General features: G+C 50.6%; 1 protein-coding gene across 2 annotated transcripts in view; it reads left to right on the top strand.

The window, feature by feature from the left end:
* Window positions 1–15808, top strand: part of LOC123786487 (uncharacterized) — a 273531-nt gene that overhangs the window by 242880 nt on the left and 14843 nt on the right. For both annotated transcript variants that reach the window (XM_087860128.1, XM_087860127.1), the window contains one exon: window positions 6446–6590. In XM_087860128.1, the coding sequence (XP_087716254.1) occupies window positions 6446–6590 (145 nt within the window). The remainder of the gene's footprint in view (window positions 1–6445; window positions 6591–15808) is intronic.

The raw sequence follows: 15808 nt of genomic DNA, 5'->3' as shown, positions 1-15808 counted from the left end.
AAGACAAGGCCACATTTTTCTGCCTTATATGTGATTGTTCTTGTCTCAATCTTCTAAAAATCATCGTCACATAATGAGACCCTGGGGTTCAGAGGGAGCTCTGAAAGGAGCTGTTGTCCACTGCTTTTAGACTTTTCTGAGTCACGAGCAGTAACGAGATTCCCTCCACCAGCCCAGAGGCACGTTGAGCCAGGCAGGACCCCGAGGAAATGGATTCCGCCCGAAAGCGTGGGGAGCACCGTCTACACGTGTTGCAGCGTGAAGACTCTGGGGGTCAAGGTCCAAGGTTCAGGCGGGACTGAGGGGCGGGTAGAGGGAGCTCTCTGCTGCTCCCTCCGCTCCACGGAAGCCAGAGAGGCCCTACTTGGACAGCTTTAAAAGTTGATCTACTGTATAAGACTCCCTTTGGCACAGAGCAATCTGCTACTGTAAAACATTTACAAACAATTACTGCCGTCTGGCGCGGCTGCTGAGAATAGGGACACTTTGGCCCAGGGAGGGGAAGGACCTTACCCAAGGTCGCCCAGCTGCTGGCCCTCCTTCTCACTGGCCAGTGGCCTCTGTACCAGCCATGTGGGAAACAAGCTTGAGTCCATGTGGGGTGGGGAGGGCCCGGGTGCAGACTGGGTTCCCCGAGAGTGTTCACATTTCCCATGCGTGGTGGTGGCTGCCACATGCCAGCCCAGCCAACACACTTCGCTCATTTGTCTGCTGTGTGAGTCAGGGGAGAGAGAAAGAGTCAGAGACAGAGACAGAGAGACAGAGAGACAGAGGGAGATTTATTTTAAGGAGTTGGCTTGCACGATGACGGGAGCTGGCAAGTCTGAAATCAGCAGGGCAGGCCCGCACTCTTGAGTTGAAGGCTGGAATCTCAGGCAGGGTTTCTATGCTGCAGTCTGGGCTCAGAATCTTTACTTTGGGGAACCTCGGTCTTTGCTCTCAGAACCATCAAATGATGGGGTGAGGCCCACTCACGTATAGAGGGTCATCGGCTTTACTCAAAGTCTACTGATGTAAATGTTAATCCCATCTGAGAAATACCTTCACAGCAACAGGCACACTGGTATTTGACCAATCAGCTGGGCACCATGGCCTAGCCTGGTTAACACGAAACATTAACCCTCCACACCAGCCCGAGGAAGCAGCTGCAGGCCTTGGGCCCAGCAGGTGGTAGGGCAGAGCTGGGAGAGGGGGTGAGGGTGGTGGAGCAGGGAAGGGTAAGGAACAGAAGGTCAGCAGGTGGACAGCACAGCCCGGGGAACCAGGAGGCTCAGCAAGAGGTTGGCCCCTACAGGAATAGGAGGAAGAGCGGGTGCCCCTGTGTCCAGGAGACAGGCCCTACTGGAAGTGACTCCTACAGAAGTTCTTAGTGGCAGCTGTGCCAAGGCTGGATTTGGACGCTGGAACCAAGATTCTTCCCGCGGTCAAGGCAACAACGGAGGACCCTGACAGGAGATGACATGTTCACACATAGTTTGGAGGTGTTCACAGAGTGCAGACAGTGTTCAGGGAGCCTGCAGGCAAGGGCTTGGAACTGCTGGTGGCCCTGAGCGTGGGTCATAAATCAGAGACCAAGAAGGGCAGAATGTGCTGCTGAGTGATGGTCTACCTATGAGGGGAGGGGAGGTGGCCTTGACCCAAGTCTGGCAGCTGTCCCCCTACCTCTCCACCTCCCACAGCTGCCCTTGGGCTGACATTCTTACCTCTGCCCAGAGATCAATGCTCCAGGGGGTAAACTAGGTGGAGGCAATGTGTCTGTTGGAGCCCAGACCTGGAGGCCCAGGGTTTGGCCCAACTCTGCCTTCCTCCTTGGGGATACCCATTTTTGCCTTCCCCACTCCCCCAGCCCAGAGTGGCCATACCCTTGGGTTTGAACCCATAATTTGACCTTCCATCAAGAGGAGGGAGCAGTGTCCAGCAGCTTCAAGGCTCCTGAGAGCAGGCCAAGGCCAGGCAGGGGCAGGTACCCATCAGAGGGAATCCAGATTTGTGCAAATGCCCCCCAACCCACTCTCAGCCTCATCATTCCCTGGGGGGTCCCCTTCTTCTGTCCCTCCCCTGTCTTCTGTCCCAAATGATGAAGCTCCCTTTATTAGCTTTTTATTTTAATATAGTCCCAATAGTTTATTTTTGCTTTTGTTTCCTTTGCCTTAGGAAACATATCCAGAAAAATGTTGCTAAGGCCAATGTCCAAGAAATTACTACTTACGTTTTCTTTTAGGATTTTTATGGTTTCAGGTCTCACATTTAGGTCTTTAATCCATTTTGAGTTATTTTTGTGTATGGTGTTAAAAAGTGGGCCAGTGTCTTTCTTTTGCATGTAGCTTTCCAGTTTCCCCAGCACCATTTGTTGAAGAGACTTTTACCAGTAGCCCATGCTCCTGGGCCTGTCATGGTCCCCAGGGACAACAGGATCTAGATCAAGCTCCGAAGCCACCTTGCCACTGTCCCCCACCCCGGCCCCTGTCACCCTGATACTTCCGGTCCTCCAGGATACGGCCATGACCACTTCTCTCACCTCATAATCTAGAACCTTCCTTCTCCCTCCATGGTGCTTCTCCTGCACCTCCTGCCCTTGTCTTCCCCGACACAGGGCCATAAGCTGCCACGGCCTCTGGTGTATTGCTCAAAGCCCAGCAGGAGGGATTTTGCCATCCCCCCCCCCCGCCCTGCCTCCCCAACACCCTTGCTTTGCCCCTCAGTATTCCAGCCCTTGTCACAGAGTGTTTGTGGTTTAGAGGGGAAGCGCTGCAGGCGGCAGAACCAGTCCACCCTAGAAAACTAGAATCTGCTGTAGGTCAGCCACCAACTAGCCTAGGGCTCGGCCCAGAGCTGGTGTTCAGGAAATAGAAAGGGAGCTGGCCCTTCCTTCATGGAAGTTCTTGGAACTCACCCAGCAAAGACTGTGATGGAAAGACATTCTAGAATCCTAGACCAAAGTCTGGGAGAGCAGAGAGGGTCCTCAAGCAGCCCGCCAGAGGATCCGAGCCAGGCTGAGCATCAGGGACACTGGGGCTGCTGATTAAAATGCAGATTTCCTGGGCCCTGTGCCAGAGCCACTAAATCAGAATCTCCGGGTGGAGGGAGGGGGAGAGCCAGCTGCAGCGTGAAAAGGGCTCTACAGGTGGTTCTGATGGACGCCGCAGATTGCGGAGGCCAGGGCCGCAGCTCCCACAGCGGGTCCTGCGGACTGGGACGGGAACTCTGGCTCTTGCCTCCCACTGTGGGGCTCTCTCCCCTATGTCACCAGGCCTAGCCAGCCGCCAAGGCCGAGGAGCTGCACGCATGAGTCACTTGCTGCCAGCAGACATGTGCCTCAAGGGCATGAGTCACCACAGACCACAGCTGACGATGGGCAACTCCAGAGATTCAGTGGGACGTGCTCGGGGATGCCTCATCCGTGCTGCCGCCCTAGTACTGGGTGCTCAGGGCAGGAACAGACCCGGACGGAACGGGCAGGAAACCCGCACATCCTTTGGCAAAACCCCGCACATCCTTCAATCCCTCAGTCCAGCCTTCTGTCCGCTGCTTTGGACCCAGGCGTCGTGTTTGGCCAGCACTCAGCTGGGAGCTGGAGCCGTAGCAGTGAACACGCCACCAGCAAACCTCCAGGAGCAGGAGGCCCGTCACTTTGATGAGGTGTGGGGAGGGGCAGTGCCTGCCGATGCGCTGTGCATGTAACCCACGGCGACGGCGACTGGGAGCCAGGGGAAGAGAGCGGTTGCAAGCTGAGGGGACTACGTGCATACGGGCTCTGAGGCACGTGAGGAAGACGGAAGCCTGTGTGGCTGGATCTCAGAGCGCAAAGGGATGAGCAGAGGGGCAGGCACTGGGGCCTGGGGGCTGCCGGGGGGAGGGCGCTGGGCTTTGAGGCTCTGGTAGGGGTGTTTTATCCGTATTAAGAACAATGGGAAGGGCCAACAGACACATTCCTAGCAATTGGAGAAATGCAAACCAAAACCACAGTGGGGTACCACCTCACGCCACCAAGATTTAAAAAAACAAAACCCCAGAAAAGAACAAGTGTTGGGAAGGCTGTGGAGGAATTGGAACCCCTGTGCACTGCTGGTGAGAATGGAAAATGGGTCGGCGTCTGCAGAAAACACTTTGGTGGTTCTTCAGAAAGTTAAACATACTGTTACCGTGGGCCACCGCATTTCCGCTCCTGGGTCCATACCCGAGAGAACTGGCACAGAGCAGTGTGGAGGAGCCGGGAGAACTCCGTGCTGGGGTGGAGAAGCCAGGCCCGAGAGACCACACACCGTCCGATTCCATTCGTGTGTGAGGTCCAGAACAGGCCAGTCTGTACCAACAGAAGACAGATTAGTGGTTGCCAGCGGCTGGTGGGAGGCGAAGAATGGAGTGACTGGTTGATGATACAGGGGGTTTGGGGGTGGGGCAATGAAAATGTTCTGGAATTAGTGGGGATTGTTGCATAACTTCATTAATATAATTAATGCCACTGAATCTACACTTTAAAATATTAATTGACGGGGCGCCTGGGTGGCTCAGTTGGTTGAGTGACTGCCTTCAGCTCAGGTCATCATCTCAGGGTCCTGGGATCGAGCCCTGCGTCAGGCTCCCTGCCCAGCGGGGAGTCTGCTTCTCTCTCTCCCTCTGTCCTTCCCCCCTGCTCATGCTCTCTCAAATAAATAAATGAAATAAATTTTTTAAAAATGTTAATTGACAGATTTCATCACACACATCCCTATTAAGTACAATTTTTAAAAGGGGGGAGGAACAATGGGAGGGCCAGTTGAGGGTCCAAAGCAGCAGATGGAGGGCCGGACCGGACTGTAGGACTGGCAGACTTCCTGCTGGTTCTGAGCACTTGGGTATCTGCGCCTCTCTACCTTCGGCACATCGAAGGCTCCGAGCCTGCTTCCGCGTCCGTGCAGAGGGCCCGGGCAAAGCTTCACGTCACTGCCGGCCTTCGCTAAGAGTACGTGGGGAGCTCCGGTACACAGTAGGTGTGCAGCCAGTGCGGTGCAAGGAAAAGGCAGTTCCGAGGGACAGAGTAACCCGTTCATGGCCATCCAGCTAAGTGACCAAGTTGGGACTGTCTGGAGTCACACTGCCCGGCTCCTTATCTCCACTTCGCTCCGTGGAGCTGCCACGGCCTTGTACACAGCGTGCAGCTGATAAGAGCAGTCTTTCCTTGCTTCTAGGCCCTCCGCACCTCTGGGCTCACCAGACGGAGCAGCCAGCCCAGGGGCCTCTCCACCCTGGAGCCAGGAAGCAGTTTTCTCTCAGGGCACCAAGCGCTGCCCTGGCTCATTCCCTTTGCAAAGACTTCCCCAGACTCCCAGATGAGTCGTCCTCATTCAGTTCAAGAGCAGGAAACGTGTAAAATGTGTTCTTATTTAATGGCCTCTGTTGTTGGCCTGGGAAGTCACTGAGAGGAAAATCAGAGGCAAGCACAGGCTCTTTCCCTGAAAGCATTCATGAAATGTTAACTTTTGCATCCGGTTCTGTGCTATTGTTCCAAGTTTATTAAGCTGTCATGGAAGGTGGTTCCAGAAGGGCAAATCATAAGAACATGGGGAAGCCCTGAGGTGTCTTCCCCAGTCCCTTTCCCCCCACTGGTCCCTTCTGCTTCATGCCCTTCACTCCCTCTGGCCCCCCACCCCCCACCAGCCTGGTGCCCCAACCTTCCAGTCTCGAAGATGGGGTTCATGTGAAGATGAAAGTATGACACTTAGCCCCATGTGCAGCTTATAATAAGTGCTTGATAGGATCAGTGACAATTATAATGACTTTAAATCATAAAAAAGCACTGCTGATTTTTCTCAAGGACCTTGCTTTTTCCGACATAATTGGTCATCTAAATTGTAAGACTGTATCTTTTCCCACTGAACTCAATAGACTTATTTAATGACAAAGACAAAAAGCAGCTGCCACCCTATTCTTTGTGCTGACTCAGCTCTTCCAGGGGAGAAGGTTCCTCCTCCGTGGCCTGGACATTCTCCAAGTGCCTCCCAGGACTGGCAGGGGTCTCGGAGCAGACGTCTCCATTAAGCACACAACGTACCAGGGCCATGATACTTCTAGCAGCTCATGAAAACATTTCAATTTCTTTTCAAATCAGAAGGGAGACAATGGACTTTCAGACAGAAGAAAATATTTTAATATGTATTATTAGTGTGGATTCATAGACATTCATACGAACTGACATACTCATCTTTATAGCAACAGCGTCATAAACTCCAATTGTTATGTGTTTTGTTATTGCGGAAGGGGCCCACAAAGGCCAAAGTGTCCGAGGCGTAGAAATCAGTGCTCTGCTGGGCCCCCAGCAGGGAGGCACTTTCCCTGTGGTCATCCCCTTTCTGATTCCGATCACTACCAGCAACCCTGTGGAGAGGCTGAGCTTTGGGAAAAAAAACATGAGCTGGTTGGTGTCAGCCAGTCCTGAACGTTCTGATGCCCCTTGTTGCCATTTCAGGGTCCTTTTCTACCATGGTGATGTCAGGTGGAAGAGCCCCTACTCCTGAGAGGAGAGCCCTCAGTCTGCCCCCAAGCCTCATCCGCCGCCTCCTCCACTACCTCTGGGCTGCCAGGAAGAGAGCCGCATGGTCGGAACAGTGCAGGTAAATGTTAACCACTAATTCTGGTCGGAACCGTTGTTGCCAAAAACGTCCATAAGGCTGCGAGGCTGTGGTTGGTCAGTGTCCTGGGAGTGCGCACAGGGGCCAGCCTGGCTTAGTCAGGTTCTCCACAGAAGCAGAGCCAAGGGATGGGATAGACAGATAGACCTAGATAGATGGATAGGTGGCTGGCTGGGTGGCTGGCTGGATGGATGGATAGGTGAATAGAGAGATGGATGGATTTTAAGGAGCTGGTTCCCAAAACCGTGGGGCCTGGCAAGCCCCAAATCTACAGGGCAGGCTGGAAACTCAGTCAGGGGTTGATGATATAGACTGGAGGCGAGATTTCTTCTTTGGGAAACCTCGGAAGGCCTTTCACTGGTTGTACGAGGCCCACCCACATTATCAAGAGTTAGTAGTCTTCTTGAAGTCAACTGATTATAGATGTTACCCACAACTACAAAATACCTTCACAGCAACACTCAGATTAGTGTTTGATTGAAGAACTGGGGACCACAGTCTGGCCAGGGTCACACATAAACTGACTCTTATGTTACCCATGCTGCATTGGTATTGGCCAGAACTTGCTGGCTTATTTAACTACCTGAATCCTCTGTAATTTTCTGCATGCTTCCCAGTCAGGAAGGCCCAAGTCAGGTTCTCAGCTAGAAGGACCTTGAACCGCCCAGCCCAGTGCGTGGCCCTTTAGCTAGGTCAGAGTCATGCTCTATTCCCAGAGCCCCTTGGTACAGCTCATGCCTCCTTGCCGCCAGGGCCTGCCTTGCCACAGCAGTTGTAAGCGAGCACTGTCAATGCCCTGCCTGGGTAGTCCTGGTTTCCTGGGCTCTGTAGTACCAGATGCAGTGGCAGAAAGGACCAGCCACAGAATCCTATCTTCAGGGTCTTAGGCTCTTTCCTCCTGTGGGAGTGGAGGGCAGGAAGTGAATGTCTTTGCCTTTCCAGCCCAGGGGAAAACACAGCCCCCTCTAGGTGTCCACACTCAGAGGAAGTCACTTTAGAGGTAGGCTACAAGCACAGGCCTCTAACCGCCCCCATGGTGTCCCTAGAGCTTGGGGGCTGACTGAATGCACTAGAAGCACCTAGAGTCAGTTGTTCAAACTACAACTTGTGACCCACATGTGGTTGTCCTAAAATCAAGTTTGCAATCCTCAACTGGCATATTTGGAAACATGAAACAGAATAAAAAGAACATAATGGAAAATATTCAAGTACATCATCTTAGTCTATTTGGGCTGTTACAACAACAACAACAAACAACTATACTCTGGGTGGCTTAAACAACAAACATTTATGTCTCACAATTCTGGAAGCTGGGAAGTCTAAGATCAAGGCGGCAACAGACATGCCGTCTGGCAAGGTCATAGATGGCCGTCTCCTCGCTGTGTCCTCATATGGCTGAAAGATGGAAGCAGCTCTCTGGGTCTCTTTTATGAGGGCACCAATCCCACTCATGGGGGCTCCACCCTCGTGACCTCATCACCTACCAAAGGCTGGGTTAGGATTTCAACATATGAATTCTGGCACATTCAGTCTAAGCATCCTGCCCCTGGTTCCCCAAATTCATGTCCTTCTCACATGCAAAATACATTCATCCCACCCAACAGCCCTAAAAGGTTTAACTGGTTCTCGCATCAGCTCTGAAGTCTAAGGCCAAAGGCTCATCTGTGCCTCCTCTGGATCATTTATGAGCAAGACCCAAGGTCTGGTTCATCCTGAGGCCAATTCCTCTCCAGCTGTGAATCCACAAAAACAAACAAGTTATAGTGGTGGGACAAGCATAGGATAGATAGTCCCCTTCCAAAAGGGAGAACTAGGAAAGAAGGAAGAGGTAAATGGGTTAACCCAAGTAAGTCTCAAACCAACAGGGCAAACATTAAACCTTAAGGCTCCAGAATAATCCCCTTTGGCTTGATGCTCTTTCAGGTGGCCCTGTCCCCGAGCTGGCTCTCTGCTGGTGCCCTGAGGTCCTCCCTGGCTGGACTCCCAAGCCCGTTTCTCCACGTGGCCGCCCTGTCTTTTGAAACCTAGGTGGAGGCAGCCATGGCCTGGTGTAGGCAGCCCAAGCCTTCAGGAAGAACAGTGTGTGTTTGCAGCTGAATAGCATTACGCTCCAGTCCTGTAGGAGCTAAGAAGTCCAACATTTTTCCTTCCCTTTGACCTCACTTTCTCGGTCTCCTTTAGTCCCAGCTGGCAGTGTTTCTGCTGGTGTCATCCCACCTCTGTGCCTTTGTTGATGATGGCCTGTAGTTTACATCCATGCTAATCCCTGTATCAAAGGGTTGCTTGGCCATACCCTTAGGGTTCTCATTTTTCCCAATCTGTGGGCTGAGAATTTTCCCAGTCTTTGAGTTCTGTTTCCTTTTTGCTGAATAATCCCCTATTTAAGCCACTTCTCACTTCTCACATTCCACTATGAGCTGTCAGGAGGAGCCAAGACTTACCTTCAACACTTTGCTAGAAATCTCTTCAGCTAATACCCTATTTCATTACTTGCAAGTTCAGCCTTCCATAAAACACTAGAACATGAACAGAGTTCAGCCAAGTTCTTTGTCCCATATAACAAGGATCGCCTCCCCTCCAATTGCCAATAACATGTCCTCATGTCCACGTGAGATCTCATCAGAGTGACCTTTTCCATGCAAAAGACTGGGGCGTTCTCTCTAGCACCCTTCTTTCCTTTCTGAGCTCGCTTTAAAGGGCCATGCACAGCAATGGAGGCTCTGGTCTCTACTGTTCCAGAGCTGCCCCCACGTGTTTAGAGCTCTGTTACAGCAGCGCCCCACTTCTCAGTACCAATTTCTTGCTCTGTTCGGGCTGCTATAACAGAATAGCGTAGACTGAGGGGCTTCAACAGCAAACATTTCCTCCTCCCTGTTCTGGAGGCTGGGAAGTCCAAGATCAAAGCACCAACAGACTTGGTGTCTGGTGAGTGTCTACTTCTTGATTGCTGTGTCTTCTCATGATGGAAGAGGCAAGGGAGCTCTCTGGGGTCTCTTTCATAAGAACACCAGTCCCATTCCTGGGGGCTCCACCCTCACAACCTCATCACCTCCCACAGGCCTCACCTCCTGATACTATTGCCTTGGGAGTTAGGTTTCAACATAAGAGTTTCAGGGACATAAACCTTCAGTGTATAGCAACATCTTAAGTAGTAATCTAAGTATTGATTCATGAAACTTTTGTTACGCTTTATACTGATTTGTATGTGTACTTGTATTGGGTGTTGATGCAAAATATATTTCTTACTATAAAAATGTTTGAGGGGCACCTGGCTGACTCAGTTGGTAGAGCATGCGACTCTTGATCTCAGGGTCATGAGTTCCAGCCTCATGTTGGGTGTAGAGTTTACTTTAAAAAAAATTGTTTTTAATATAAAAACTAAAAAAAAAAAAAAAGTAAAAATGCTTGAAGTCATCAATGTAACCAAACAAGCCATTGTGCAGATGGGGAAATTGAGACCTAAAATTAGTGATGGGACCTGTTTAAGGTCTTCTAATGAGGAAGAACAGAGAAGGATTAGAATCAACAAGTGGTCTCCTGACCTGAGCCCACGTGCTCCAAGCTGGCTGCTGGGCTGTGGCAATAGCCACGTAAGACTCCAAGACTTAACATCACCACGGAGGCTGAAGATCCGCTAAACAATCCCAAGCACATCTTAGAGGAACGAAAGCTGGTTTTACTGTGGGCTGGGCTTTTTAAAGGGCAATCAAGTGTGCAGTACAGTATTGGTAATCATTTTACAACGTATGTATGTATCAAAACATCAAGTCGTGCACCTTAAATATAAACAATTATTTGTCACTTAAACCTCAATAAAGCTAAAAACAAAAGTCACCAGGCATGCCAGGCTGGCTCAGTTCAGTGGAGTGTGCAACTCTTGATCTCAGGGTTGTGAGTTCAAGCCCCACGTGGGGTGTAGCTTACTTAAAAAAAATAATAATAAATAAAATCTTTTTAAAAATCACCCAAAAAACTGCATTCACCTTTGGCTTGCAGTCACAAATGCAAGGTAATTTTACTCCTTAGGGGATGCTGTGTTTTTGTATATTTCTGCCGACCCACCGTCCACTCTCCTGGCTTCTAAACTCTTTTTCTTTTGGGGTGTGGGGTGTCTTCACACCAGTCAGGGTTGAGTTGAAGCAGCACGGCCAAGGTGATACAGAACGACGGGGTTATCGTGGAACGGGGCCCGCTGCCTGGGGGAGCAGGCAGCTGGTGGCGGGCTCTAAGCATCAGGTATGGAGCTTGAAGTCCCCCAGGCCGACAGTCAGGAGGGAAGTGGGGCATGGACAAGACCGAGGGCACACTGGTACCTCCGTCTGTCTCTGGCCGCCTCCACTCTCGGTGCCATGGGTGAGCTGCAAGCCCTTGGCTGCTCTGCACGCACTCGGCCCTACTGAAGGAGGAAAGCCAACAGGAGCCGGGGCAGCTACAGGACTGGGGCCCACTGCATGTCACAAGAGCAGCCACCAGATCAGGGACACCGCGAGCTGCCACAGCACCTCAGCTACTTCACTTACGTTTTCCAAGGTCCTTCGACTCTCATGCGGTCCCCACTGACCAAGAGCTGTACCAGGAAGGGGTTCCGGGCACCGAAGTGCTGGTTTCACTCGACTGGCACGAAGCAAAGCCACTGCTTTTAACCATTTAGTGCACGAAACAGTAGGGGCTAGAAATCTAGAAAATGCCAACATCCTGAGATTGGCTGTGTTTGTTCTAGGGCCTGATGGGGGGGGGAGCAAAGGCAGCTTCGCACCCCCAACACTTCCTCCTCACTGACTTCACATCACTTTGTGATCGGTGAGTTCAGGGCCTCACCTGCCTATAGATACAGGGTCCCAAGAATATTAATAAGCCAGAGGCCCGGTTCTCGTCCTTACCTGTTCACTTAGGCTCCTGACCCACCCTGTTAGGGACTGAATGTTTGTGTCCCCCAAAATCATATGTTTAATCCCTACCTTCCAGTGTGATGATATTTGAAGGTGGGTCCTTCGGGAGGTAATTAGGTTTAGACGAGGTCATGGGGGTGGAGCCCTATGATGACATTAGTGCCCTTATGAGAAGAGGGAGGGACGAGAACCCTCTCCTCACTCCGCCATGTAAGGACACAGCAAGGTGCCGGCTATCTGCAAACAAGGAAAAGGGCCCTCAACGGGAATCAAATCTGGCACCATCTTGATCTTGGATCTCCCAGCTCTAGAACTGGGAGAAATGTTTATTATTTAAGCCACCCAGTCTGTGAAATTTTGTTACAGCAGCCCGAATTGACTAACACACCCCCTGAGTATTTCTGGGAATTCCCAAAGGAGCTCTTATTAGTGTTCATAAGCACCCACTTATCACCACCTCCTTCCTCTCCAGAATTCATTCCCATTTGTTGATATCTGCTGCCCAGGGAGCCCCTTATAGAAACCACACTGCTACCTGGCCAAAGGCCATACCTAGGGTCTGGTCTTGATACTGCCCAAACTGCCCACTCCTCTTCATGACACAGCAGACTGGGTTTCTACCAGGAAAAAGGAAAACAACCTGGAATCTCTATCTTGGGCACATTTGTTCTCTTGGCTCTGAGAAGTAAGGTGCATTGGGCCCAGAGGCCCAGGTCTCTCAACAGACCTGTAATTCATGCTGCTCCGGACAAAGTGCTCCTGGGATTCATAGCCCCAGCCACCTAACTCCTCCACCCTTCTTCTACCACCTGGTGACCGCCCCCCCACCCCAGGCCTCAGGCCTGTGGAATGCCTCCATGTTCTGCCCCTGCATGTCTGGGGAGCTCTGTGGACTGTTTCCAAATCCTTAAACTAAGCCCCTTGGTAACTGACTAGGACTTTGTGAGTTAGCCTACCCTCTTATCCCCCTTTCCTGATCTCAGCCCCCAACAGGAAGAATGTCTCTCCGCCCCTCACTCAAAAGGAAAGTGGTCCAGATTTCCTCCCAGCATCCTTCCCTCAGCTGGAATGGAGGTTCAGCCGAGGTTCTCAGGAGGGATGCCCCCTCCCAACACTGTTCATCCTTTTCCCGAGGGGAACATAAAAGTTCCAGGTCTTTATGCCCCAACCATGGGCCTGCCTGTTCTTACAACCTTCTGACAACTTCTGTTTAGAAAGGGAAAGACCTGCCAGAATAACGCACGCCATGTTGAGTGGTGTCCCCGAGTTGGCCAGATATGAGCTTTCTGTATATTGTGCTATGGAAGATAGAGGTTGTCATGACAAGAAGAGTGTCTTGCAGCTTGGCGGGGGACCCTGGTAGCGGGGCCTCACAAAAGATCATCAACAGGGGAGTGGGGCAGTTCACAAATGTCAACCCTTCTTAGAACAGCGTCTCTTGGAGTTTAGAGAAATGATGGTGCCTTTCTTTCTATAACAAACGTTTAGACATTACTGAGACAGTACTTATTAGCACATCCCATTTCTTGTGCCCTCTGCATCCCATTCCATATTACCATCGGCTGCCATGCTCACCTCTTTTAAGCTTGACCTCAGTTCAGATGAGAGCAAGGTCTGTTCCAGAACAGAATATCTGTGAGCTCAAGGGCCAGCAGCACTCTCTCACACAAAAAGTAAGGATCTGAGCTCAGGTCCCCACTCTCTACTTTTGCTCATGATGTGTGATCATGTGGGATGCCGGGCAAGTAAGTCAGCCTTCCAGGCTGCAACTGGACAGACATATGGAGTGAGGAATCTTTGGGGACTGCAGGAGGTAGTCCCCTCTTCAGCCAGCTCCTGCTGCACGGGGCACTCCTGTGTATGTTTTGGGGGGAGCATTTACGATGACTCCCAAGGTGCTTGTCACCATGACCTGAAGAATGCTAGTTGCAGACAGCATCCTGCACGGCCTTAGAAGAGGTGGGAGTTCTTTGGGGAATCCTTGCCTGAACAGGTCCTAACTGCACAGTTTAGGGTGTTCCTGGGGCCTGGTTTCTGTCCAAAGGAATTCCTATAACCCAATCAGGGGTCACCCTCCCAGGGGTTTCAGGTGAGGGGCAACTTTAGGAAGCCCCTTTGGAGCTGGCCTCCCAACTCACTGCTTTCACCTCATTACTATGGTCAGTTGTCATTAATGGGCCCCCTAGTGAACCCTTTGTTGGATGGCTGTAGTCATTAAGTGTTAGCACCATCTAGCATTTTCCTTGGGCTGCCGGCAGAGAGTTGTCCAAGGTGGGCAGCTTGAAATATATAGACCAGCAGAATGACTTAGTGGTCAAGGGGTGCCCTTGCACCAAAATGGGGGTTCTACCAAGGGCCTCCTGCCTCCCTGATCTAGACAAGAAATTCTCCTCAAAGTTGCTTCCCTTATGCTGACATTTCCTGTCCTTTGTCGAAACAAGTTAAAAATAAAAAGGTAGAGGGGTGCCTGGCTGGCTCAGTTGGTAGAGCATGCGACTCTTGATCTTGGGGTCATGAGTTCGAGCCCCGCATAGAGCTTACAATAAACAAATAAAATAAAAGAGAGGGAAAAAATTAAAAAGTAGAAAAAAATTAAATAGCAAAATAAGCTAGGAGACAGCACCCTAAAAGGAAAGTAGATTGAGTGGCAAAAACTTAACAGTGCTAACGACGAAGATGAAGGCCAGCAAACAACTGGACCCTGCTGGGAAGGGGGCCCGAAGAGGTAAGTGACCACAGTCACTGTTTCCTCCCAGTTTTATTGAGGTATAATTGGCAGATAAAATTGTAATATATTTGCAGTGTACAATGTGCTGATTTGATCTATGCAGACATTGTAAAAAGATCCCCACAACTGAGTTAATAACACATCCATCACCTCACAGATTTACCTTCTTCTTTTGATGAGAACACTGAGTTCCTCCCCCTGGCAAAGTTCAGTTATATAATCCGGTGATATCAAGTACAGTCACCATGTTTTACCTGAGCTCCTCAGACCGTATTCATCTAACCCTTTTACCAACCTCTCTTCATTTTCCCCTGCCCCTCAGCCCCTGGCAACCACTTTTGTACACTCTGTTTCTGTTTCTGTGAGTTCGACTTTTCTCTCCTCATTTTAACCTAGCCCAGCCTGTCCCCCTTTCCCTTACGCCTTGTGTTTCTCACGCCACATTTAAGAAATCTTTCCCTACCCTTAGGTCATGAAGATACTCTCCGTTATGATCTTCTGAAAGCTTTATGGTTTTACCTTTCACATTTAAGTCCTCAATCCACCTGGTCTTGATTTTTGTGTGTGATGCGAAGTAGGGGCCCTATTTCATTTTTTGTCCTTATGGATACCCAGTTGTCTCTGCACAATTGACTGAGAAGACTGTTCCCTCCCCACTCCTGCGCACTGTCTCGTCTGTCATAAATCAGACTTCATCTGTGCATGGGGCTGTCTTGAGGCTCACTCTCTATTCCCTCAGTCTGTCTGTCCAGCTTTATACCCAAACCACAGAATAGAGATGTCTCTTAGTACAGATGTCTGACCCAGGCTGCGTTCATTAGGGATTAGAAGGCTAAAGGTTGGGTATAGCCACATTAGTAAGGATTTAGAAAATCAATCGGAAAAGCTTGGAGTTGGTGTGGGGGGCAAAGGGTTCCCTAGCATGTCAGGGAGCAGAAGAGAGAGATTCTTAGGAGGATGAATGGAGAGTCAAGTCGGGTCTCAGCATGGGAGCCTGAGGCTGAGAAAAGAACACAGGGGATATTGGGGTGTTCGAGGCTAGGATCACAGGGCTCTGGATGAAGGAGGTGGCAGGGGAGACAGACAGGGAGGGATGCATCCAAGAGACACTAAGAAGAGAAAGTTAAAATGATGGCACTTTGTTATAAGTCAGTGGAAGAGGAAGGGGGCTGGAGCCTGAAAGGTGATGCTAAGCTTTCTAGCCCAGAAACTGAGAGATGATTCTGGTTTGATGAAAGAGACCCATAAAGTAGTCGAGAGAGGGGGTGTGTTTTCTGCTATTCAGTCCTGAAAGTTCAGCTGGTGTTCCCGAGAGCCCCAGTGCTCCCGACTGCACCCAGAGCCCGGAAGCCAGGTTGTTGGGCACTGACACGTCACTGGTTGCTTTAGTCATATTCAGGCCCCCTTGGGTAGTGTTGAGTGGATTCACTTTGCAGTCTGAACCCAGTTGGTTCATAAGGACATCCCAAAACACACCGTTTGATAAGTAAGGGCTGTCTTCCCAATGGTAAAGGTCACCCGGATTAAAACAGCAGCAGCAACAAAAAATAGTGACCAAAACTAAAGGAAAAACTAACTTAAAA

This window comes from Ursus americanus, chromosome X (genome assembly GCF_024610735.1).
Source record: "Ursus americanus isolate L20-20 chromosome X, mUrsAme1.1.p, whole genome shotgun sequence".
NCBI classification, from domain to species: Eukaryota; Metazoa; Chordata; class Mammalia; order Carnivora; family Ursidae; genus Ursus; species Ursus americanus.
This window is presented reverse-complemented; position numbering and strand designations above follow the sequence as displayed.